The sequence below is a fragment of the Syngnathus floridae genome, chromosome 2, assembly GCF_059516105.1.
Source record: "Syngnathus floridae isolate MCC-2025c chromosome 2, RoL_Sflo_1.0, whole genome shotgun sequence".
Taxonomy (NCBI): Eukaryota; Metazoa; Chordata; class Actinopteri; order Syngnathiformes; family Syngnathidae; genus Syngnathus; species Syngnathus floridae.
This window is the reverse complement of record NC_142414.1, coordinates 17,868,877-17,893,463: the sequence shown is the minus strand read 5'-3', so window position 1 is coordinate 17,893,463 and position 24,587 is coordinate 17,868,877. Positions and strand designations below refer to the sequence as shown.

Below are 24,587 nucleotides of genomic sequence, written 5' to 3'. Positions count from 1 at the left end.
TTAAACTTTGAAATTAAAGGAAGATGCGAGGCGCTTTTGTGAATTTGGAGAAAAGGGCAGTTTCATATTGTATTTTCTTTTCTGTCTCTCATCTCAGATAGTTATCTGATTGTTTACATTCTTAGCAGCACGATATCTGCACGAGAGTGAGAGATGTGACAAAATGCATTTTATGTAAAAACAGCAACGTACGCGCTTCAATTAGTCTTGACTCAAACTATGACATAATCATTATAATCATATCAATTTATTAAATTCAGATTTGATAGATTTCCTGCTTGTAAGTAACTTAACATTTTTCGACAGGCACAAAACATTTATTTTGACTTGTATTGTAATGCTTATTATGATGAACATTTCAGTAAATTTATATTATACATTATAGTAGTTGTAGAATAAAGGCATATTCAAATCATGAATGACTTTCAAGTACAACAAAAGCCACATATGAATATCTTAATAGGCATTAACAGTGCCACATCTAAACCCTCCCAGACCACTTGGTGATATTATAGATTGGACAGCGGAGTGGGGGATCAAAAACATCATGCAAGTAGTTTCAAAACAAAGCAATGATTACTGAGCATCGTCATTGTTTGTGTTTTACAGCACAAACATTGAGTTCACCCCACGTCTAACTTTATCACGCCACTATCCAAGTCTTAGAGATTGGGTCAACCCCTTCCAGACTTCACAGGCTAAAAGGCTGTAAATTTGACCTATGCATTTCAGAAATGTAAGTGCTTTGTAAGTCATCTTCACCACCGTGTGGATCACTCAGGTACTTCATCTGTTTGAAGTTCTGGGCATGATAAAATAGTCGCTTGGGGTTTGAAGGGTCTCAGTGGTGAGCTTCCCTGCCATTATGTACCTCAGGACAGGCGTCCAAGTTGGATGAGACAAAGGACATTTTCAAGGGACAAGCATTTAAGGATCTGGAATACCTACCCATCCACAAAATGAGAATTTAAATCTTCAGTGCCTATTTTTGAGGACCCCCTGTAATCAATAAAGTACTGGTTGTAGTCTAATTGCTTGACCTCTCAATCATCAAGTCTAAGTTCTGATCAGTTTGCTAGCAAATGCAACATTAACAGTAGACCTGCGAAACAGTTATTATTAAAAATGCATAGACAGTTGAATGACTTGTTAGCTCAATTCTGGCTCAATGCAAAAACACAGCAGTCCTATTTGATATTAGTATTTTATTCAAGTAATCCGATATCCAGAAAAGACAAGCCGATGGGTGTTAGTGCTAAACAATAACAGAACATCATTTTTAACATTGTCTTCAAGATTGTAAACAAGACTTTCTTATTCTAAAGTAAAAATAACAAGTTATTGTTAATAAGTTATTTAACAAAAATGCTATCATCACATTAAAGACCAATTGAGAAAACTGTCAAAAATACTTTAAGAAACATGGACGCACTTATATAAAAATAGGTTGTGGTTATATTTAACGCCAGCTGTATAGGAATGTCCAGCTGAAATTGCTTGAAAACTGGGAGGCAGGTTAAGAGCTAAGCGGAGGGCATTAAATGACAAGACAAAAATAAATGGAAACAGTTTTCCTGTGCTCAACTATCTGCAGGACGACAATCACTCTGACAAGGTCAATTTTGGTTCATCGCCAACTTAACTTTGCGACAATTTCAGTGCAGTTTTGATCCACAACGAAGGACACTCTTGGAGTATTTGCGTAAATCTCTTGAACACAATTCAAACGTGACAGAAAGTCGTACATTAACTTCTGTTATTTGACCTATTGCTAACGTCTACTCCTTTTACTCGTGTGGTCTCTTGTCCATGTTAACCTCTGCGACTCTTCTACCTTGGTGCCGGTCTTCACGGCCAGGCCCTGGGTGCCGGGAACACAACATGGACACTTTGGGCGCTTCCTGGCCCTTCCCATTCTACTTGTATTGGAATGTGCACGATACAAGCTCTGGGCAGTTGAGTCCTGGTTGCTTGGAGTGTCATTTTCATCTGAGATGGTGATATCTTCATCGATTGGCTCCACATAGCCAACCATTAGCCCTGTGTCCAGATCACAGTACATTGTCTTAAAGAAACTTCTGCCAGATGGACATTTTGCTTTCTTAGCTTTTCTTTGCAGGCAAAAAAAACCAAGAAAAACAAAAAACACTTGGCTGAGTCGTTACCTGCATGGGGACTTGAACCAATACTTTCTCCGCCTGCCAATTTTGCCGTTTTGACATCAACTGGACAAGTGCTGCGGTCGAGGCCTTGTGGATTGTAATGGTACTGCATGAAAAGTTCACTTTCTTTCAAAAGGTTTGTGGGGTCCAGAATGTCCTCAGTGGGCCCATTCCGTGCAAGCTTGTCAAATCCAAGACCAGATGATCCTGGATTAATTCTTTGCAGGCAAATTCTCACATCGGCTGTAACCCCAAATTTTTTTCTCAGTAGGTGGTCAAATGATCTGCAAAGTGGTAGTGCATTTGAGGAATGCTGAAAGTAAAAAAAACAAAAAAAACATTAACAATTATATTGGCGGCACATTCCATCTCATTTGACTGATCAAACATTGCCTTCAGGGGAAGTCAAGTAAAAAAAAAAAAAAAAATTACAATATATTTTATGTGCTCACTCAAGTCTAAACATGACATTTGGATTAATATTGATTTTAGTTTTTTTGTTCATCACAGAGGGCGACCATAATGCCACATGCTGTCAACTGAACATGACATCACGGTTCATCGCATCCAATCAGGGCTCAGTTTGCAAACATCACACGACCATACTCGGAAAACAGTGAAGTCGCATAAACCATAATATTGCAAAGAGCATTTTTGAATTGACTTTCTAAATGACCAACCAAAAACCTTAGCGACCTCAACCAAGAGTCTAAAAAAGGAAATATTGAACCAAAGTACTTTTCTCACCTCTTCTTTGTCTGTGGATTCTCCACCGGTTAGGCCTGAATCATCCATTCGCCGGGAAACCCCGAAGGTGTCCAACTTTTGTTTATCGTTGTTATAGTGACTGTTAATGACAGAGTCACTGTATTCATTAGCAACTGCGCTTCCAATCACGCTCTGATTGGGTTTCTGGATTCTATCAATGGAGCTTCCACATGCCAGATGATCATGGGCGGTCTCAGAGGAATTGAGGGTTGTCCTTGTATGTTCAGTCACATGGTCCAAGGTTCTTGTTCGGTTTGTTTCATTCTGCAGTGTTTGTTCAGCCATACTTTGTAATGTCACATTTTCAGATTTTGGTGGAATATATGATACAAATATTACATTATCTTCATCTAAAGAAGAGTCCATAAGCAGTGTTTGACTCACGTCATTTGGATTATCATCACTGCAAAGGTCAATCACTTCATTTGGCCCATTGGAAGTGATCATCCTTGAGTGCTGCATGAGTGACGATGAGGATGAAGGGGCTAAAGAGTTTTTTGGTGTGCAATTTTTTTTCTTGCTCGCCACTGATGATGAAAGGGCGTCCTTTTCGGCTGCGAAAAACACCCTGCCGTCGCACATGACCATGGCTTGCTGATGATGTGTTTCACTGGTAGCTAAGGATGACAGCGAAACTGGCACCACTTTTTCAAGCGCTCCAAACTTGTTGCTTGTTTCCAAGGTTTGATAGGTCTTTGATAGAACAGGAGGAGAATTTGGAAGAGCGGACTCGTTAGAGTTGACTTCTTCAATTACCCACTTCATTGGACTATCGGGCCTCTGGGAAACCTTTGGAATCAATTGCAAGTGTGATTTGGCTGGTCCCAGTGAAAGTGAAGTCGTAAATGAAGTTGAACAAACACTCTCGAGTTCTGAAATGTACGAAGAATCACTGCTTTGACGGACAGATGTCTTCGATGATACGGTGGGCACATTGGTGGAGTCGGAACTTGAAAAGGAGTTGGTTGATGAGAACGAGAGCTGATTCTTAATACCTGAGCGAGCTTTGGAAGCAGAAACTGTTAGCACCGGATTTTTGGGGGCGTTGATGAATGCTTGTGGTCCTATAGTCTTAGGTGGATGTGTATTTAATGAAGTACCGAGGTCTAATGTTTGACCCGCTATTTTGTTTTTACAAGACAAGGGATTCACAAGGGGAACCAGATTGCTGATAGTTTGTTTCTTGGCTAATGACGTCACGGCAATCTTTTTTCCAATGGGAACAGGTGCCGATACAATATTCCCCTGTGTTGTAGGTTTGACGATTTGACTTGGGACATAGTATTTCCCATTGATTACGTGAACAGGCATCAGAATCATAACATTTCTTCCATCAGCACCAACGGCAGGCAAGGCCTGGTAGACAACCCCAGTCTCTCTGGGGAAAATAAAACGAGCAGAGAAACAGGTTATCAGTTGAGAAAATAACACTAGCATGGAGAATAAAAAAACGTGAAATTCAAAACCATAGGATGTAGCTTTCACAGTCTTTGCTGGCTGCCTTTGCAGATTATTGCAGTATGTTTTGAATAAAATATTTTCAATTTGTTGGATCTTGCTCTTGCACTGTACGTTTCCCCCCCCATTAATTATACCTTACTTTTAATAGACACTCATGAGTAACACGAATGAAATTAAGTTTTTTTTTTTTTTTAAACTTCAAAACAGGTAAAAAAAAAAAAAACTGACGTTTTGTCGAAAAAATCTCAGGTACTTTTTTCCTGTGAGATACACAAACACTAAGAGAATGCGGCTGATAGTATAGTAAAAAATTAATAAATATAATGCAAAATATACTTTTGCCTGTCATTTGCATATAAAGTGTGTAATAAGTCGAGACAAACATTGAGAAATGAAAGGTATAATGTTAAATCACACCGCAGTGTTAATGTCCATGATTCAAGTTTATGACTTTACCTTTGAGCCACATTGTCTTGCCGAGATGTGGAATACATGGCGCTCTCAAATAAAAGTGCAATAACCCATTGTGAAGGATAAACCGAGGCTGGGGAGCGGCATGCTAATGCCATGCACAAGCTAACAATTGGAGGCAGTAATTATTAAATTCAACGTCCACGTTTCTTTGTCCATCGATGTTCAGCCATCTATGAAGCGCTTCAAACTTCACTGAAAAAATGGGCAAAACAATGAACACATCATTAGCATCCTTTACGTCGTTATGGGCTTTTCGGTTCTTGTTTATTTTCTTCTAAATCTATAGCGTTACTGAAGGCTAGCAATTAACTTCTTGTGTGCATTACTGCCACCTTCTGGTATGGAGACAGAGCTTAATCGTGGTTCCGCGGGTCATTCAGGGTCTGGACGTTCTTTTTTTCTGGACACTGACCATTTACATAATTGTTACATTGATTATGTTTACTGTTCGTATTCAGTGGCTTTATAATGGCTACAGCCCCTTTCAAGTTTAATGCAAAACTATCACACTATTCATTTCTAAACAATTTCCCCCTTGAACGTGACCTAGAAACGTCCACCTCAGTTGAAGATTTTTTTTTAAAGAGGAAAGATGACAGCCTGAGGACAAGCCACAACTTTCTGTGTGAAATTTGTTTTTATCTCCTGACACTCTAACTTCTCTCTACATACTAAAACATGCATGTTCGGTTTGTTCAATTCCAAATAGCCAAATGTGCAACAAGCAAACAACAACAACAAGCAAAATGATAGACGAGGTAGGCGGATGGACAGGTTCATCAGAAGCAATTTTTATTTCATGATTAATCTGCAACTGACAATATGTAAAATAAGTAACACAAAACCGTTATCATGCTTTAAAAATACATTCAAAAAAGCTTGATTTGCAACCGTTTAAAAAAAATTGTCATCCCATTTTAACACAATGTAGAACAAGCTCACACTGCGTTATTCAGCAGATCATCCAGAATACGCTCACACATATACAGGCAGCGTGGTACATGGAAGAATCCTGTAGAGAACAGAAAATTTCCAGAGGAATTTATTTCAATATCAGAATTTGGGAACTCATTCAACAATACTCCACATCAATGTTATTCTCACCTTTATAGGGACCTCCTTTAAAATCCAGAACTACTTTTCCATCTTGTGACAAATAACCAAACCATTCCCCATGTTGGGCATCAGAAAACTGCACACATAAAACTCGGACGTCAATTCAAGAAATGTAAAGCAAAACATGATCACACTTGATGAGTTGTTTTGCAAAGTTTGATACAATACTCACATGAGTAAATGTGTAGTCATAAATTTGATAGAAACTCTCTAGGAGTCTGGGTCTTTTGGTTTGGCTGTAGGCCATGAGGAAGGCAATAAGAGCCTCGCAGTGAGGCCACCACAGTTTCATATTCCACTCCAACTGCTCAAACACACCAAAGATTTATTACCACGCAACAAGCCAATCTAAGTGCAAATAAAATCTCAGAGTGCATTGCCTGAGTGGGACAGTGGCCATCCACATCCAGGAAGTAGAAGAGGCCACCGTGTTGTTTATCCCAGCCATATTCAAAGGGTAGCTCCACAAACTTATTGATGGCTTTTTCCTGCAGCTCCTGGTCCCCAAATTGAGAAGCATATTGAAGCAGGAACCAGCCTGCTTCCAAGGTGTGGCCTAAATCGGCATTGTGAGAATGAAAAGTAAAAAAAAAAAAAGGAAATGTGAAGTTACGAGCCTTACTGAAGTTGAGCTAAAGAGCGAATTATGTTTAATCCATCACCTGCATGACAGTGGATCATTTACCTGGATTCTGCAGTCGGCCTTGACAACCTGGTAGCTCCGCCCCCTCCAACGACACATTTTCCAAGATAGCTGTGCCGTCTCTCTGTACAAACGGAATAAATATGGATTTTGTTTAGCAGAAAAGACATTTCCTAGATAGCTAGCTAGCTTAGCTGTAGGATGCAGCTGGTCCACGATAACCAACCAGGATCTTAGCATTGACAGCAATATATTCTGGCCCAAGTCATTTTCAAAGCCAGGTCCAGAAAGTAAAAACCCTGCCGCAGTTTGGCTTTAACCAGATGCTTTTAATCAACCAAGCCAGCATGTTAAGTTTCTGCTTGTTTACCTGCTAGTTAATTAGCATCTCTTGTGGCTAAAACCAAACTGTGGCAAAGTTTCTACTCTCTGGACCTGGATTTGACACCTCTGCTGGTATCTACCATACTCTGTCCAAAATGATTGTGGTCTAGGAATTTTTGCAAAATACATTACAGTTTTGTTCTAACCTGAACATGCTGGAGAATCTGCTGCACACACCAGCAGCTCAACTTTTTGTACTTGAGGACGGCTTCCTGACCACGACCTTCAGTGAGTTGCTGCACTAGACACATCAGCATCATCGGCACCGCCATGCTGTTGGTGTGTGTGTCGCCGGGTAGCGTGGGTCGCCCCAAACCTGTTGGGTCAACCTGAACCCAGAAGATCAGCTGCGCCATCATCTTTTCAGCCTCGAGCTGGGATCAACAGAAGTAGTCAAATGTTTGCTCGGTTACTTTCATCTATCCAGATGAGCGGACATGTGTAATTTATTGTTTTTGTACCTGCATATCCGTGTCACCGGTGACTCTGCTCAGCTCATCCAAGGCCATGACGTAGAAACACTCACTGAATATGGTCCGCTGTACTTTCACTGTTTTACCATCTCGTGTTAAACAGAACGCACACTTCATCTGACCGTCGCCGCTGGAAACACGAGCAAACTTCCTGAGGAAAGTCCCTCCTGAAAAATAAAGGAAAGTAGTAATAGTAGACTGAACTAACCCTAACCCACTTCTGCAACCACATGGTTGCTGTTGTTTCATTTTACTTCCTCTCAGGTCACAGGTCAGAAAAAGTTTTGAAATATTGGTCTTACGGGGTTTTATGTCAAAAAATTGCATTTAAACAAGGGTGTGTAGACTTTTCATATGGTCTGTCTGAATGCTATGAGTTTGGAATAGGTCAGCGCACAGATAAACTTTGGTTTTTACTCAAGGCAACACAAAACTTGCAGCAAATGTTCGAGGCGGAGTGCAGACACAGCAAGTGTAAATTGTGCAGATACAGCAAGTGTAAATTGTGCAATGTCTATTTTGGTGAGTATAAGCGGAAGGGTGATTTTACATAGATAACGCCATATTTTGCATACTGAAACAGACTGCGATCTGATCTTCTGATCTGAAACTTCAGATGGAAGTCCATGATCCCATCTGTGATGTCATCAATAGGTCAATTGTACAGCAGTAAAAAGAAAAAGTCACAACAGTGGAGGCTTTTCACGACTTTGGTTGTGAAATCGCACTTGATTATAAAACAATGGTCAGACACATTTTGTAACTCTCACTAAGCAGTCATACCAGCTTTGGCTGCTTCAAGGATGTCAGGGCGACGGAATCGATCCATTGTTCGGTACAAGCGACAGTACATCCACACCTGGGAAAGAGCAAGATTGGTCAAGATGACTGTAAAGAGTTGACTACATGCTTGACAAAGGCTTACCTGTCTTCCCTGCAGCCAGACATATTTCAGCTCATCATAAACCGTCCCATTTTTCCCAATACAATTGAAATAGCCCCTGAAACAGGAAGCAAGCAGCAATCAACGGGACTGGCCACCACTCATCAGTACTCAAGTTAGATGTTCTTCATAGTAGCAAGCAGGGGTGGCTACCATACCCATAAACGGTGTCTTGGGAGTATTTCAACCAGAAGTCCACAACTTTGTTCAATTCGTTGCGAATCTTCTCTCGACACTCCTCCAGTTTCACCACCGACATGGTTCTCTTTGAAACAAAATCGTAGGTGAAGATTAAACATGTCTGTAAAATTGTTCTGTGGCTGCATTCGAGTTTGTATATTCTACCTGAGGCACATTCCAATGAGAAGGTTGTGTGACATAACCCGTTTAGCATTATCAGCATAAATAATATATTCAAGCTCCAGCAAATAGAAATATCTAATGTGCTTAATTCATTAATATTAGATCGCTTGCTGCATTCAGCGTTGGTGAAGTTCACGTGATTGAGTGCTGGATATCCGGATGGTTTTTTTCTTAGTTTGCAAACCACCACGAGTAAAAGGAGTTGCATTTGGACATCATTCGCAATGGAAAACTGCCGTGACGACACGACTCGACGTGTTAGATAAACCAACATGCTTCCGCAAGAATCAACACATAAGCTGTCTTCGTGAATCGAATCGTTACCTGCACGAATAGAAGACAGAGTTAGAATGGATCTTACCAGCGGATCCTGCCTGCAGTCTCACTCACTGTCTCTCGCTCCGCACTCGCTGGGGCTGTCACGTGATTACGCACAACAACCCAGAAGTGGATCGCGTCTGTGACGACCGGAACGTGGCGCTTTGACGCATCGGTCACGGCAAGAATTTGATACGAAAAAGTTTGGGTTTTACCTTCTAAATATTGTTTGACTCGTAGAATTTGAATTTGCTTCAGCCCGCCTCCCTTTTTCACAAATCATGTATAACATAATGTGAAATGAAATTGTAATGAATGTTGATTATGTACTTGCCGAAATGAACAAATCAAATAAAAATGTATTATTTTTTGTCTCTAAATTTAAATACGTATATTTGAAAAAAAAATGCAGGCAAGATATAGGACTTGGTAATTATGGGATGGGATCCAGCTCCCCACAGCCCAAAACATGATAATATAGTCAATTGATGGATGGATATTTCCATCCGACTGTGAAATGCAATTAGTCAATGTTGTGCTCTCCTAGCGTTTTTCCACTCACTCCTCCACTCTGTCAGCCAGCCATACCCGACTACTGTATTTATCCTGACTGACTTGTTTCCAGACTGTTGGTGTTGCATCAATGCAAGACTGCCCAGCACGTTGACAACAATTGATCTTGTGTCTGCCCCTGACCTCCCTGCCCAGGAATGAGTTATATTAGACATTTGCCTGTCATATTAAACCGGCAAGAAACAAGCAATAGAAGAATAGAATTTTTATTTTGACAGATGCTGTTTTACAGACGCTGTTTGTTCCATGATGTTTTATGGAGATTCCCATTATACAGATCACTTTTTTTCATCTATTGTACTCATTCAATAAAGAAAATCATAGTGGATTGCTGAATTTAGTAAATTATACTATAAGCTCCTATCAAACAGTTGTTTCAGTATTATTGACTGATGCAATCAAAAATAGAACTCTCACATTTTTTTTCTTTTATAAAAAAAGGCACAATCATCATTTAAAAAAATCTGACCTACAGTATGTACTGAATATAATTTGAGACAGAGAAAGTTACAAGATGGAAAACAGTCTTTAAATTATGATTTTTTTGTTGGAGATCCTTGGAAGCATCTGTCATCCATATATTTTTAAATGAAACTAGTCTTCTAGCTGTAGTTCCTCAGGTACACTAGTCGACGAGGCTGGAACTTCTCACGGCACAGTGGGCACTCGGCCTGTATGCAGTCATGAGAATACGGACACACATGAGAAAATGATTACAATAGTATACACACATGAAGCAACTTGACAGTGTTGAGTTCTTCTCACCTCAGACACAAAATACGACATTTGATCCCATAACAATTTCCCTTAAAAACAAATGTTATGAGGATATGATTTTGATAAAACGCATGGAGGCTAAATTTAGCTACTCTCTGACATGCAACGATTTTATCAATCGAATTATTTAGCATTTTGGCGCCATCTTGTGTCATCTCCAGAATTAGCACGCAAAAAGGTTATTCATTGAATAGCAGCTGAATTATTCCTCAAAAACCGAGGATAGGTTTCAGAGAAACTCACATGAATAGGTGAAGTAACATCATATGTAATTCGACCCTTGATGAGAGACTCAAATATTTACAGAGAAAATATTCTAGAGTTACAGAGAAGTTTAAAAGTTAATGTTCTATAATATGTCCCATTTGAGAGATTGTGATGATGGTTCTAACGTGGGCCCTACCTTGGTGTTGCACCACTCTGTGATACACTCCCAGCAGAAGAGGTGCCCGCAGGGGGTAGAGGTTGGATGTCTGCGTTCCTCCAGGCAGAGGATGCAGCGACTGGGCGAGGACTTTGTCTTCTGGGTTTGCTGTGGACTGAAAAAGAAAAAAAAAAAGATTGTTGTAACACACTGTTGAACACTCAACATTGGCAATTCTATCCATATACAGTCAGAGGGAACACTCATTGCTCATTTGAAAAGCCCGCCCCTATCCATTAGATTAGTTTATTCCATTTTATTCATAATATACAAACGAAGTCTTATCACAATTAGTTTACCTGCCCCTGAGGTTCCTCTGGAGCTTCCATTCCTGTCTGGCTCGCTGCCTTTGTCTAAAGTTGTTGAGCTGCAGACATACTGTGATGAGCAGCTGGATGAGCGAGATGGCTCCCAGCAGCCTGTAGCTGCTCCTAATGGTCCTGTCATCGCTCTGAGGCCCTGAAACACGCAGCTGCAAATAGACAAACATTCACACAATTCTTAATAAATGCTCATATGGAAAATACTTTTCATAAGTAATCAAGAAAAACATTCCTTTCAAGTGTCAATTATTGATTCCAGAGACTCACATAGCTGATTGCAGAAGTCCTCTTGGACAGTTGATAGAAAATACCGCTGACATAAAAAAGAGCCACGTGGAATCTGTGTAGGAGGGTCACTGTCTGCTGGAGGACAAACACAGCCGGCAAACACTTTATCCTCTGGCGCTCTGACAACAGTCCCACCGCCCTCCGGATGCATCTTCTCAACCAGAGTTCCAGGCTCCACGGCCCGGATGCAGCCTGCCGCCTTCTGACAACGCAGCTAGTCTCCTGTGCGCCTTCGAGCTCATTCTCCAAGCAGACCAAGAGCTTGTCCAAGACGTACGGCAGCAATGTATGGCAGAAAACAAAGAGGCCTCGTCTTGCTGGGGAGGGAATGCGTCTTTTACTGGGGTCAACTTGGATGATATTGACGTATTCCTCACCCAGGGTCTGGTAACCTGACAAGGATGGTAATTGACCAATTAGGGCTGGGCGATAGTACCATATAATCTCTGATTTTTTCCAATCAAATGTGAGATGTTCCAATAAGAAATGACTTACATTCTTAAAAAGTGACACATTTATAAGCATTACATTTGACCTCTGCATTTATCCCAGCACACCTAATACATCAGTGGTGACATACATTTCATATTGGTTTGATCAGCCTACCTATGAGTGTTGTCAAACCAAAATAAGCGACGTCTGAAAGTAGTTCAATTTCTTTCCTCCAGTCCAGCCACCTTTTGGATCCTCAGAAAAGGAAGCAAATTACCTAGGTAAACAGCTTACTTTCAAAAGTAACCAGACAAAACAAATCTTGTGTGAATGAACTCACCGGCAAGCGTTTGAAAGGTTTCATTCGCTCTGTTCCTAAGAAAAGTTTGATAGAACTCGTCCTTCTGACCGGCTCGAATCAGCTGAGACTGGTTGGCAGGAGCGAGGGGCATCGTGAGTTACATCGGATGAATGTTAATGCACAAATCTTTTTGCCGAAGCCTTTTATGGAACAAATGTACAAGCAAACAATAAAATAGTGCCTTTCTAAGCAGTCGTTGCTGCTACTGCTCCACTGGGACAATGGAAACGGGAAAAGCGCCGGAAGTTAATGTTTGTAAACAAACGCAAGACCGGAAGTTAAAATATTGTGATTAAAAATGTCACAGCGCCGTCTGCTGGGTATTATATATATTGCAACCAGACGTGCTAAACTGCTTTTGAAGTACTGCAAACAGTGAGGTGTTTATACAGATATCCACGTGAAAAAAACTTTGACTTAAGTAAACAAAGTTTAATTTACTTAGAGAGGAAACTTCACAGTGGAAATACAGCTTTTTTTTCCCCAATGCACTACCATCTGATATTTGATCTGAGTATCTTGTCTTTTTCCAATGTGCCACAATAATCTCTCGCACCAATGAAAGTAGGTTAAATTATCCATCCATCATCGATTCATTCATTGGTAAAAGCTCTTCTATGAAGAGACTGAAAAGTGGCTAAACCAGTTCCTTTGTCTCCTCTGTATTGGCTCCTGGGCAAGCAAGGTGCATCGTATCAATCTAATAATGCATCCCATTATAAATCCACTGTTAGGTTCAGATTCAGCAAAAGGATCAGCAGACAAAACCAGTGAGACAGAATGTTGAGTCTTTTCTCGCGAGGAGTGCAAACAGACTTACATCAATCCGAAATACACTAAAGGTCTTGTTTACACTCCTCTCTTTTTATTTAGGAATGCCCTACCTACAATGTGAGACTAGCCCCTGATAGGTGGGGGGGAAAGCGTGGGCTTTGTCTCAGGAGTGAAGAAACGAGATTCTATGTGAAACTAGAAGTCGCGGACAGGATCCCACGAGAAATGAAAAGTGAATGTTATGGGAAACAAAGTAGTCATGTGAAAAGAGTGCATAGACAAAATGACATGTGCAGACATCAACATCTTGGATTCCCAGATGTGTAGAAGGTCAGGAAACGCCAGACAGCATCGTTTGACTTGTTGTGGACTGGGTGATGTCTGCAAGAAAAACAGCAAGCATTCTGCGCAATAACTTTATTAATAAGTACGCATTAGGGAACGCATGATAACACATATATACAATTTATCTAACAATTCCCCCCTGTTTTATCATAAGTTCCCGGAGAACAACACATCACCCACATGGCCACTTCAAAAAGATTTTCAGCCGAGGGATCACACTTCGCAAGAACTAACTTACACACAGGAGGAAACTGAGTCTTATTCGGCAAAGCTAGGGTCAAGAAACAAACCGGACAGGTTTACCACAAAAGAGTCGCCGACCGGGTCGTCACTAGAGAAGGAACCCGCGTCGATCGAAAGGTCATCCCTTCGGAGCAACGGGAAAGTCTCAGCTGGTGGAGAGATAGCAGTTGTAATTAGTCTGTTAATTAGGGATCGGAGACAAGGGATGCAACAACATCCACACAAGGTCAAAATGGCAGAGAAAACGGCTATGGAGACCAGAGCAGAGGAAACCAGGGTGCGGTACTTTCCGAACACGTCCAACCAGTCGGTCCAAACGTCTGTGTTCACCCCACTGTGCTCCTTCATCTCCCCGTTCAAGGTCCGCAGGCCCTCAAGGGCCTGGGACAGGCTTCCGCCGGCTGCAGTATTATTCGGAATAAACGTGCAACATTGCTCACCGAACATGGCGCAGACACCGCCCTCCTTTGAGAGTAGCATGTCAAGGGCCATTCGATTCTGGAAAGCCATGAGGGAAGTAGCGGCCAGTTGGGAGTGGACCGCCCTGAAACCCGCCTCGGACCAGTTTCCAAGCCTCTGCACGTTGTAATGGACGTAGTTAATCCTGTCAACATTTTTGTTAACAGTACACCACCAACACAGGGCGGATTCAAAACCAGCTGCTATCTGATTCACCAGCTTATACTCATCCGGTACTCCTCTAGGAACACCAATGGCGTCAATGTAAGTTGGATTAGCCGCGCCCCGCCACTCGGCGCTACGTTTCGTTCTCTGCCAGAAAACGGGAACCACGGACTTAGCAAAAGATGCTAGATCATAAGAGGACATCGGTAACAAATGAACAGGTAGCAATAGGGTCACCAAAGCGCAAATTCCGGAGCTGTCGAAAGGCAACCTATCATAAAGTTTGTTACTATTACACCAAAACCAAACATCACTACGAGCAATGGGCAAAAAAGGGGCAGCGACATTGGTCATGGACGCACACCATAGAGGAGGCAGGGCGCCGAGCTTCTCACCGGTACCAGGCAATCTAATACATGTAAAATTACCCTTAGCTACATCGGACGAAAAAAGGGGTTTATATTTTGTCATAGAGGCAACAGGGTAAACCCTGGGTATGACCGCTTATCCCTGTGGAGGCCACAAAATAGCTGTCTACATCAGTGAGGAGCGTACTTGTGATTTTCGCTCCTGCTGACAGGGTGTATTTATTTGTAACGGGACGGTCTGCGACCGACATTGTTCTATTAAGGCAAATAGCAATAGGAAAGCGAGGATCGATTCCAGAGGACCAAGCCCACAGTTGAAAACCCCAACAAGAAGTGTTAAACAAGGTGGCATTGGGAGGACGAATATGACCATCAGGAAGTGTAAGAGTCAAAAGGAGGCTTGTGCCCCGATTTATCAAAGTCACCCGTTTAGCAAAGAACACAGCCTCGTCACTGGAACCAGAGGGCCAATACCCTCGCATTTGTGTGGTGACAAGGGTGCCCCAGCCGGTGTTAACCGGGTGGCCAGTTAAATACCACCAATACCCGAGCCATCTATCTCCAGTAGTGGGGCGACCATTACGAAACCCTTTCAAACTTTTCAAAGGTAAAATAATAGAAGAAGATGTGTTAGGAGCCACAGTAAACATTAATGAGTTATTATAAGCCCAAGACAAAAGCCATGGCACACAGGTTGGAACACGGACTGCTCCTGGAACACAAACAACATGATCAAAAGGGGATTTAGCGTCGCGCTTATGTCTAGCAAGTTCTCCCCATGAGCCACATCGACTAGAATTAGCGTTAGCAGTCGCCTGAGAGAATAATGTTCGAGGCTCATGGTACTCTATCCCTCCAAATAAAGTAACCCCCGAAAAAAACACAATGGTAACACAACCCAGCAAAAGCAACCAAAAACACATGACAGACTTAGCGCAGGCCACAGCCTGATTAAAGCTCTCATCAAATGACTCTCTAATGCTCATGTTTTTTGGATCTCCTCAGAGTCAACACCCTGAGCTTCGGGTTGGTGTCTTGGAAATTGGCTTCTGCTAGCTTTCGTGTCAACCCTGGATCTTGGCACCAGGATCAGGCACTATTACCAGACTTTGCTCACCTTCCGTACTTTAGGTTGGGTCTGCAGAGATCACCTTTTTACAATGAGATAAATGAATCCACGTGTTGCGTTCGGCTATTTTCAAAGCATTAGGTGTCGTGAGTAGTACCAAAAAAGGACCTTCCCACTTGGGTGAATGCCAATTCTTCCTCTTGATACTCCTGATCAAGACCCAGTCTCCCGGTACCACTTTGGGGTCTTCCTGCGGAGAAATGGGTTCATCATCAGTGTTATTGGTTAGATTCTTTTGAGGTTCCAACATTTTTCTCATGTAATCAGCTAACGTGGCTTCCTCGGGGATCTCCCATGTGTTCTTGAACTGAGGAAGCCTGTAAGGCCTTCCAAACATTGTTTCATAGGGAGTTAGCCCTGTTGTACTTGTAATATTTATGTACATTTTGACCAGGTCTAAGCACTGAGTCCATGGTCGTTTGGTTTCTTCCATACATCTCTTTAATCTGTTTTTTATAGTCGCGTTAGATCCCTCAACAACTGATTGCGGACGATAGGAACAACGGTTCTTTAGATTTATGTGGAACATTCTCCCAATGTTATGCACTATTTGATTTACAAAATGTGGTCTATTATGACCTAACAATGTTCTTTTCCTTCACATTTATGTAATTGGATTTAATCCATATGTATTGTCTGAAACGGATACAACGGAGTCAGGAATTTCCCTCTCTGAGGTCCTAAATTGCCTTGTGGGTTATGTTTAGCACAGATCAAAATTGTTGTGAAAAAGCTGCAAAGCCGTATGTTGCATAAATAGCCTCAACTTGTTACTTGTTTAGTTCGGCCAATGTCTGTGTAATTCGCTCTACGTTGGAATTTTATTTTTTATTTTTTTCCTGCCCAATAGTTGGTCAATTTGTATTTGTAACGGCACCCCGTTATATTCCAATGGACGGCCCTGGAGATTAAAAGGACCCCAGTTGCCTCTAACGCTTGCCCAATGTTTGGTTAAGGATGCCATGAAAACCTGTTGTACTTCATCACCTCTAAAATTATAGGAAGCAATGAGTCGTTTAATTTGGGTAAAAAGACGGAAAGGATGGTTCGCTTTGCCATGCCACAACATCTGTCTTTGTAATTTGATCATTTTTCTCATCTTCATTCATCACATTCTTAGCTGCATTCTTAAGCGAGCTCGCGCTGACACTGTGTCATCATCTTCCTGTCTGTGCAACAGCAAGTTCTTTTTTATCTTTTCTCTGTCTTCCTTACCTTTCAATTTTCCTCTCATCTGGGAAAATGAGAATGTAATTTTGCTTTTTAATTTTTAATTTTAAGTCTTGCAAAATCGCTATATCATTACTGCACTGAGATAAACTGTTAAACATATCTTTAAACAAAACCAATCTATGCTCCTGCAGAGACTCTTCAAAATGGGACCCAAATGTCAGATTACAAATCAAACCTCCTCCTTCACTCTCACATTTTTCGATAGAACAGACTACTTAGCTAGACACTGTCATATCATACTAAATAATGGCCTGCAAATTAAATTTAGTGTTGTTGCTGTGGTCCCTCAAAACATGTAACTAGGATTTGGACAATTATTAACCCCCATCAATTGATCAATTTTCTCCTCACTAAATTCCTAGCCTGTTAATCTATCTGCATAAAGAAGACATTTACAATGCAGGGGATAAGAGAATAACAAGGAACACCTTAACAATAAACACAAGGAAAACCTAACAATAAACAAAATAAACCCAAACCACAATCAAAACCAAATAAACTCGGCCCATGACCTATGTAGACCAACACAGTACTCCAAATATTTCCCCATCAAAAATTTAAGCCTTTTTGTGTAGAGCACCATTGATTTCTAATCATTGACCTAATTTTATCCTTAATTTAATCCCAATCACGAATGCCCCCTACTTACTTTACTTGGTGTTCTTTTAATAAAAAGTGCCCCCTTGCAATGTCGTTTTTATTTGTTGTTTTTAACTCTAAGTGATTCAAATCTTTGACTTATCCTTACATGTGTCCTTGTATAGTCTTATGTCATAACCAATCAATAATTCCCCCTAAATTTAAAATCTGCAATCATAATTTAATTTTATCCAATTCTACAATGTATGTTCTCTCTTACTCTCACATTTTTATGAGGGCTGGGCACTCTCCTCGTTGGACGAGTTTTTGACCACAACCCTCAGATTATTCTATCATTTCTAATTTTTACATTTAACAATGCAAATCTGATTAACCATTGTCTAGCACACCGTTTCCGTGCACCAATTTAACGCAATTCCATCCTTTATAACGAACTGATACACACAGACAAACATACACAGAAACAAACACACGGGCCCACAACATAGACATGACAATCTTCCCAGCTGATAACAAGGGTGGGGGGAGCAACTGAAGTGCGGAGAGCCTCGCCACCGCCATGTCGCATAATGCAACCACCTCTGTCCAAAATATGCATTTGTCAAGATTTTTTATATTTTCGGTGTCGACCCCTCGCATTTTAATTCATGTCGGGGTAGCGACTCTTGTTTGCTATTTTGATGTTCCCATGGTTCGTTTGTTTAATTTTCGGAGTTGGCAATTTGAATGGCACCTACAGTGTCCTAAAGTCAATTTAATTCACAGGACAGTGGTAAAATATTCAATGAGTGATAAGTCTCCTTTCCTCTGCTCTCACAAAACCACTGTTTATATAAAGGAGAGCTCAAACGAGATCACTCCAAGTCAAACCATACACACACACACACAATGCGCATTATCGTCTCACAGGCAAGCAGGGGAGTCCGCCCTCCCGTGGAACTTAACAAAATCTAAACTCTTCAACCTTCCTATTGTGTAAGAAAAACCCTATTTTTGCTTTTTCCCCAAAGCCAATATAAAACCTATCTTTTCACGGATAAAGAAGCCAAACCAGCTAAACCAGAGTTAAAAAACACCACAGATGGCAGCAGAAAGCTAACACTAACACCCTAGGAAGGTTAATTAGGAGGCCCACGACACCTCAGCGGAATTTAACTGCTCCAAATTACCTGTACTTCTCTAGAAAACAGATGGGTCCGCTTTCCCATGGAATTTAACTGACTTATCAGTCAGGGGACTCCAACATCCCAGCGGAATTTACTGTTTCTAATTGCACTTGATAGGGTCTAGAATTGTCAAGGTTTTAAGTGACCTCTTGTCACTGCACTTTCATTACTTTCAACAGAATCAAGATTCGTACTCACAGTCTGCCGGGCCTTTCCCTGGATGTTCTCGTCAACCACTCCAGCGTCCAACCGACTGATCGAGTCAGCCCCGTGAAAAGGGTTTCCTCAATATGCCTTGGCCAAGGACTTGTCCTGCGTCGAAAAGTCGGCCGGAGCCAGAAATAGTCCTATTGAGATCCCGGAACGAGCCCCCAAAAATCTGTTAGGTTCAGATTCAGCAAAAGGATCAGCAGACAAAACCAGTGAGACAGAATGTTGAGTCTTTTCTCGCGAGGAGTGCAAACAGACTTACATCAATCCGAAATACACTAAAGGTCTTGTTTACACTCCTCTCTTTTTATTTAGGAATGCCCTACCTACAATGTGAGACTAGCCCCTGATAGGTGGGGGGGAAAGCGTGGGCTTTGTCTCAGGAGTGAAGAAACGAGATTCTATGTGAAACTAGAAGTCGCGGACAGGATCCCACGAGAAATGAAAAGTGAATGTTATGGGAAACAAAGTAGTCATGTGAAAAGAGTGCATAGACAAAATGACATGTGCAGACATCAACATCTTGGATTCCCAGATGTGTAGAAGGTCAGGAAACGCCAGACAGCATCGTTTGACTTGTTGTGGACTGGGTGATGTCTGCAAGAAAAACAGCAAGCATTCTGCGCAATAACTTTATTAATAAGTACGCATTAGGGAACGCATGATAACACATATATACAATTTATCTAACATCCACTCTTGTGCCTTAACTGTATCCATCTACATTTACATATTCCCAATAACCCTTGGACAGTCTATCCCCATCGTGCTTACCAGGAAGTTGACCTTTGCTTTTATATGTGAAGGGAGGAGCTGGGGAGTGTATTCCCAACGTGCCCCTCAGTGCTAGCAACTCACAAGTAGTTAGTCTCAAGTAACAGGTGGGTGGGAACTGTGCTACCTGGAACTAAGCCACCAGGTAAGTTATTTTGTGCTTCTTGAACTACAAAACATCCACTTTAGAAGGATTGGATTGGGCTTCGTTGTCCATTGGTGTGTTTTTTCTTGGTATATTAGTGGACTGTTGCTCTGAAAAACCTCTTTTACTAAATCGCCACTGCCGTGTAGCAGATCTGATGACACCTGCAGATAAAAATGGCATTGCATGCTTGTGTTACACGATTCACTCTTTTGAGTGCTGTGCAGTGTATCTTTTAAAACCAATGTAACTAGGTGAGATGATTTTATATTTTAATTTAAAACAGCTTTGCCATGACAGTTTTGCAATTGTATTTCCCATGTTTTGACCTCTCCTCTCTATTAATATTTGACAGTTTTATATCAATATCTTTTTCCTCAAATAATGACATGTACTTAGAAAGCATCGTAGACTAGAATTAGTCGATAACCCCCAATTTTTTTCCCCTTTTAGAAAAAAAAAAAAACAGGAGGTGCCACAGAGATGTTGTGATTACCTTTACTGTGACTAACAGTCGCTTACATGGCACATAGGGCATCTACAAATCTGAAATCTTAAACAATAGTAGTGGACATGCATCGTGAGTTTGGTGGGTGTGTTTGAGACAACAGCCCCTTGGTCTGAGTCAAGTTTATTTATCTAGCCTTTACTCACAAAAGAGTCTCAAGGGGCCTCACAAGCCCACAGTTGACAAATATTAGTGACTTCCCCTAAGCTTAACCTCCCAAAAAGGTAAGGAAAAAATAAAAATTTGTGGAAAAGAGGAAATAATCTGCCTTAAAACAGGCTTGCGTGTGGTTTAAGAGTCAAGTGGACCTGGAACCTGCAAGTTGACCAGTGTCAGAGTAATTTGATCAAACCTTCTTGTCTTGGTCAAGACTCTTGCTTCACCATTTCGTACCTTGCATACAAAAACAACTGGAAGGAAAAGGAGGTGTGCAGGGACGCCAGCTGTGTAGACCTTAGAGAACATCTGTTTGAGAAGAAGCAGCATCAGATACCCAGTCTGCTATTCATAGTGAATTAGAAACTTTGGCAAATCATCTGAGTCAACAGGCTGCGACCGTCTGGCAACCATTCCACGCTCGCTCAAAGTCAGCTGGGAAAGGCAGAGTAGCCATCCTTAATGGAGTTGGAGAGCACTCCCGCTGGTGTACTCGCTCGCTCTGCGGGGGAACCTATGTGGACACTGACAATGAAAAATGGAAGGGTGCAGTTCGATGATCGACTTTCCAGTGTTCCATTCAAGTTCCAATCTTTTGGGAACATTTTAGTTTGCATCAAAAGGTTAAACGGACTCCACATGGGGGGCTGCAATGATCTGATGTCCAGTTGTCGAGAGAAAGTATTTACGTTATTGCACTGAGTAATATAATTATTGAAAATAAATATAGCGCTTAATAGTCCTTTTGTGGTACTTGTGTCGATATAAACAGTTGGTTAGAAGTCCTCCAGGACTCCTCTCCTTCACAGTTTAAGATGATCCTGCTTGGCACATGCGCCATTTTTGTGTAGTTATTGCTTTAATAATAATTTTGTCTACACAGCCTTTTAAAGGCAGCTGCTTTATTTTGTTTTGTGCAGTCTTGTTTACTAAGAACACATACATGTTTGCTCCTGCTCATGCACAATGGAAAGTGGAAAAGTGTGTGTTCTAATTTGAACACCTCTTCAAGTGGCAGTCTCATCTAAATTTATTCTCCATAATTTTGGATGCGCACGTTTATTCTGAGTTATAAAGTGAGGCTACGATTAAGTCCCTTGTCAAGTGTGCGTTATTGTGACTCAATGTGAAACTTTAGTCAAGGCTGGAGTTGTGCAATGGAGGTGAAGTGACTACGCTTGGGCTTGTCTCTCACTTCCTGGCACTCAGACACAAAGGACAGGAGCTCTTTGTTTCATTTTAAATTGAATACTTCTTGAAGTAGCCGTGCTTAGCATGTTTAGGCCGACTCAAGCGACAACTCATGCAATATGATTTAGCACCTGCCTCACAGTCCTAAATTTCTGGGGTTAGAATCAGGCCTTCCTCTGCTTGGATGGCTTTTCTCTCAGGGCTCTGGCTTCCTTACTCATTCTCAAAACATGCATATTCTTTTACTGACTATTCTAAACTGCTTTTAGGTGTGAATGTGAGTACTACCGGTTGCTTGTCTACATGTGCCCTGTGACTTAAATTCATCCCATAAATAGTTAGAGTGAGCAGCATACAAATGAATAGCAATTCAAAAATCCTGGCAGCATATCTATGTCTGAAATACTAGTTTACATTCAGGACAGGCATCCATGCATGCCCACACAGTTTTCCAGTGGAGACCAAAAATGTGTTCGCCGGTAACAAGGACATGCCCTGACCTGCAGCCTAAACTATCTGCCGACCAACCTCTGACAAACAGCTCTCAACATGCTCTCCAGTCTGCCCACCACAGCAAGCAAACCCCACCTCCATCACAACACACACACGCGCACACACACACATGCACACACATGCACACACGCACACATTCATTGTGTGGACTTGGTGTGCATGATGGCAGATCTCACATAGTCTACTAAAGATTTCCAGAAGGGAATCTGACCTTTTCATGAGACGGACCAAAGTGGAAGGTAAGCGAAGGAGAGGCAAAGAGAGTTGTCATGCTGAAATGGATCCGCATAAACTTTTTGTCTAGCATCTTGATATGTTTTCAAATGTAACTTCTTGTTCCAACTTTGTGTTCCACACACAAATATCTTAATGTTTCTCTTCTCCATGTTCTGTTTTCAAAACTGCATAAAATGAATTTCTAACCTTGTGTATGTATGTATATATGTATGTATGTATGTATGTATTTATTTACTTATTTATTTACTATTTATGTTTGCGTTTCTGCAGTTTTTGTTGTCAAATCAAAAGTTACTGAGGGCCACCTAAAATATTTGAAAGTGCCTACATTGAAATTTTAAAACTGTAAATGTACCACTAATTGCAATCCCAAAACACTTCAATATAATTACAAACTATTATCACTCTACATTACCCTCAAACGTCATAGATGTTGTCCATATAATTTTGAAAAAAATGTCCCTGAAATGTCATTCTCCAGAATTTTTTTTTTAATGAAAATCCAGGTTAAATTGAGCTTCTGCTTGACAATGTTTTTTAAATGTGTCCCTACCGACATACCTTCGTACAAGTAGCTTCAGCGAACATGCATGGTTTAACACAGAACTTTTCACGAGGCATCTTCATTTGTAAGACAACAACCGACCACAGTGCTTATTCATCAGATAATCCTCAAACATTTGTTGTTGTACTCCTTTTAAATGTGTTTCTAATGCGCTTCTTTTGTGTGTTTCACTCTGCTAGTGATGCAAGGGGACTGGAGCCGCTTGGTGCCCTGAAACAATCAACTGAACAAGGTTCTTTTCTGGCTCAGAGCACTCTGCCTACCAAAGAGGAAAGACAATAAAGAATTCTCTCCTCTTTTGTTCTTTTTTTTGTTTTCTTTTAGCCTTCCCTTTTATCACCATTTTCTCCATACTATGGGAATATACTCCAAAACGTTTTGATTTTCCCCACTTAGAGAGATAACTCACAACCCCCCCCCCCCCAAATCACCAGGAAGTGAGGTCAGCTTCAAAAACAGTGTCAACAGTGTTTTGACACCAACGTTTGCAACACAACCTTTACTACCTGGAGGAGTTAGAATGGCAATGGTGAAGGAATCACCAAACTTGTCACTGAGATCAAGGACTACCATGACCACTGATGGCGGCTCGTCCCTGAGCATGGCCGGACTCCCCTGCAGGCACTTTCTGTCAGCCAATGTCATCAATGTCGGTAAGTGTTCACTTCTTTTTCTTTTTGTTGAGCTATAATATTCAAATGATGTCTGCTGTTGGAAAACTTATCAGGCTGTATTGTTATTTTGGATTGTGATGTAAATGTGTAATGGTTCTATTAAGTTGTTAGTTGTGCTTAGGTGTTGACTTTTACCTGGTTGTTGGTAAACAAAGGTGAGTCTTGCATTGGGTTACAAACAGCTTTTTATTTGTATGCAAAGAAAGCACAGACAAAAATGAAATAATGTGGTTGCACAAGTGTGCACACCCGGTTATAACTGGGATGTGGCTATGTTCAGAATGAACATTTCACATCCACACTCGTGTTAAATGGGGCACATCTGCCACCATTTAAAGTGGCACTGTTGCAGCCTTCAGATGTTCTGACTGACTTTCTTTTGACTTTTTTTTTTTTTTGTCTTTGTAGAAGAAGCTTGAAGGTTGTGTATTATCACTGTGATTCAGTGTTTGCACAAAAGCATTATTTCATTTATTTATATATCCATCCACTCTTGAAAAGATGGAAAAAATTGAATTTAGTTGTGCAGGTGAAATTGTTTATCTTTTTTTGTGATTACTGGATTTTTTATATTGCGACCTATGACCTATTTCCATAGAAAACTATTTTCAATTTGTGGCATTGTAGTTGTTGGGGCCAAAGTATTTCCCCCTCCCCCGTCATTCTTGGTCGTTGTTGTTTCCAAATGTATTTCCTTGAAAGACGCAGCATGACAGCATTTTAGCGCCTCTGGCTGGACATTCACTGTTTATATTTCCTGCTTCTGCTACTTTCTGATCATCAGCTGTGCCAGAATAGATAGGAAATAAAAAAGAAGCAAAAGGCTACACATGATCATATTGTGTGCAT

The 24,587-nt window shown here is 41.1% G+C and overlaps 4 protein-coding genes and 1 long non-coding RNA gene across 9 annotated transcripts in view; 1 reads left to right on the top strand and 4 right to left on the bottom strand.

The window, feature by feature from the left end:
- Positions 1-1,190: 1,190 nt before the first annotated feature.
- lrif1 (ligand dependent nuclear receptor interacting factor 1) lies at positions 1,191-5,171 on the bottom strand. Its single transcript, XM_088369715.1, has 4 exons — positions 4,848-5,171; positions 2,910-4,308; positions 2,166-2,475; positions 1,191-2,040 (listed from the first exon to the last, which is right to left on the bottom strand). The coding sequence occupies exons 1-4, from the start codon at positions 4,958-4,960 to the stop codon at positions 1,772-1,774; spliced, it is 2,091 nt and encodes a 696-aa protein (XP_088225841.1). The 5' UTR covers positions 4,961-5,171; the 3' UTR covers positions 1,191-1,771.
- A 463-nt stretch (positions 5,172-5,634) lies between these two features.
- renbp (renin binding protein) lies at positions 5,635-9,293 on the bottom strand. Of its 3 annotated transcripts, none has more exons than XM_088367888.1 (11): positions 9,149-9,293; positions 8,583-8,689; positions 8,407-8,482; positions 8,265-8,340; positions 7,470-7,648; positions 7,155-7,382; positions 6,667-6,748; positions 6,362-6,537; positions 6,154-6,285; positions 5,970-6,057; positions 5,635-5,877 (listed from the first exon to the last, which is right to left on the bottom strand). In XM_088367888.1, the coding sequence occupies exons 2-11, from the start codon at positions 8,681-8,683 to the stop codon at positions 5,804-5,806; spliced, it is 1,212 nt and encodes a 403-aa protein (XP_088224014.1). In that variant the 5' UTR covers positions 8,684-8,689; positions 9,149-9,293; the 3' UTR covers positions 5,635-5,803. The 3 variants fall into 3 exon arrangements, with proteins under 3 accessions (XP_088224014.1, XP_088224019.1, XP_088224013.1); XM_088367893.1 differs by having other exon boundaries at positions 9,178-9,286; XM_088367887.1 differs by having other exon boundaries at positions 9,112-9,263.
- Positions 9,294-9,868: 575 nt separating this feature from the next.
- Positions 9,869-12,551, bottom strand: pex10 (peroxisomal biogenesis factor 10). The gene is made up of 6 exons (XM_088360779.1): positions 12,263-12,551; positions 12,097-12,177; positions 11,470-11,882; positions 11,179-11,351; positions 10,859-10,994; positions 9,869-10,349 (listed from the first exon to the last, which is right to left on the bottom strand). The coding sequence occupies exons 1-6, from the start codon at positions 12,372-12,374 to the stop codon at positions 10,281-10,283; spliced, it is 984 nt and encodes a 327-aa protein (XP_088216905.1). The 5' UTR covers positions 12,375-12,551; the 3' UTR covers positions 9,869-10,280.
- A 515-nt stretch (positions 12,552-13,066) lies between these two features.
- LOC148402312 (uncharacterized) lies at positions 13,067-19,798 on the bottom strand. The gene is made up of 2 exons (XR_015854206.1): positions 18,964-19,798; positions 13,067-15,956 (listed from the first exon to the last, which is right to left on the bottom strand). It is a non-coding gene; the product is annotated as an uncharacterized LOC148402312 (long non-coding RNA).
- plch2a (phospholipase C, eta 2a) overlaps positions 19,771-24,587 on the top strand; it is a 74,093-nt gene continuing 69,276 nt past the window's right edge. The window contains exons 1-3 of one of the 3 annotated variants that reach the window (XM_088360727.1): positions 19,771-19,894; positions 23,244-23,296; positions 23,389-23,717. In XM_088360727.1, coding sequence (XP_088216853.1) covers positions 23,585-23,717 — 133 coding nt within the window. In that variant the 5' untranslated portion in view covers positions 19,771-19,894; positions 23,244-23,296; positions 23,389-23,584. Of the gene's footprint in view, positions 19,895-22,402; positions 22,502-23,111; positions 23,129-23,243; positions 23,718-24,587 lie in introns of those variants that run through there. The other 2 variants (XM_088360737.1, XM_088360718.1) reach the window with 2 other exon arrangements.

Bases quoted from the DNA above. Each gene is read 5' to 3' on its own strand.
- lrif1 (XM_088369715.1), bottom strand. From the start codon at position 4,960: ATGGCATTAGCATGCCGCTCCCCAGCCTCGGTTTATCCTTCACAATGG. The intron at 4,309-4,847 runs GTAAAGTCATAA...TATTTTCCCCAG, and splicing joins CAAGACAATGTGGCTCAAAG to AGAGACTGGGGTTGTCTACC. The intron at 2,476-2,909 runs GTGAGAAAAGTA...TTTTACTTTCAG, and splicing joins AATCCACAGACAAAGAAGAG to CATTCCTCAAATGCACTACC.
- renbp (XM_088367888.1), bottom strand. From the start codon at position 8,683: ATGTCGGTGGTGAAACTGGAGGAGTGTCGAGAGAAGATTCGCAACGAA. The intron at 8,341-8,406 runs GTAAGCCTTTGT...GCTCTTTCCCAG, and splicing joins TCTGGCTGCAGGGAAGACAG to GTGTGGATGTACTGTCGCTT. The intron at 6,058-6,153 runs GTGAGTATTGTA...TTATGTGTGCAG, and splicing joins ATGACTACACATTTACTCAT to TTTTCTGATGCCCAACATGG.
- pex10 (XM_088360779.1), bottom strand. From the start codon at position 12,374: ATGCCCCTCGCTCCTGCCAACCAGTCTCAGCTGATTCGAGCCGGTCAG. The intron at 11,883-12,096 runs GTAGGCTGATCA...CATCCTTGTCAG, and splicing joins TGGTTTGACAACACTCATAG to GTTACCAGACCCTGGGTGAG. The intron at 11,352-11,469 runs GTGAGTCTCTGG...GTCTATTTGCAG, and splicing joins GGACTTCTGCAATCAGCTAT to CTGCGTGTTTCAGGGCCTCA.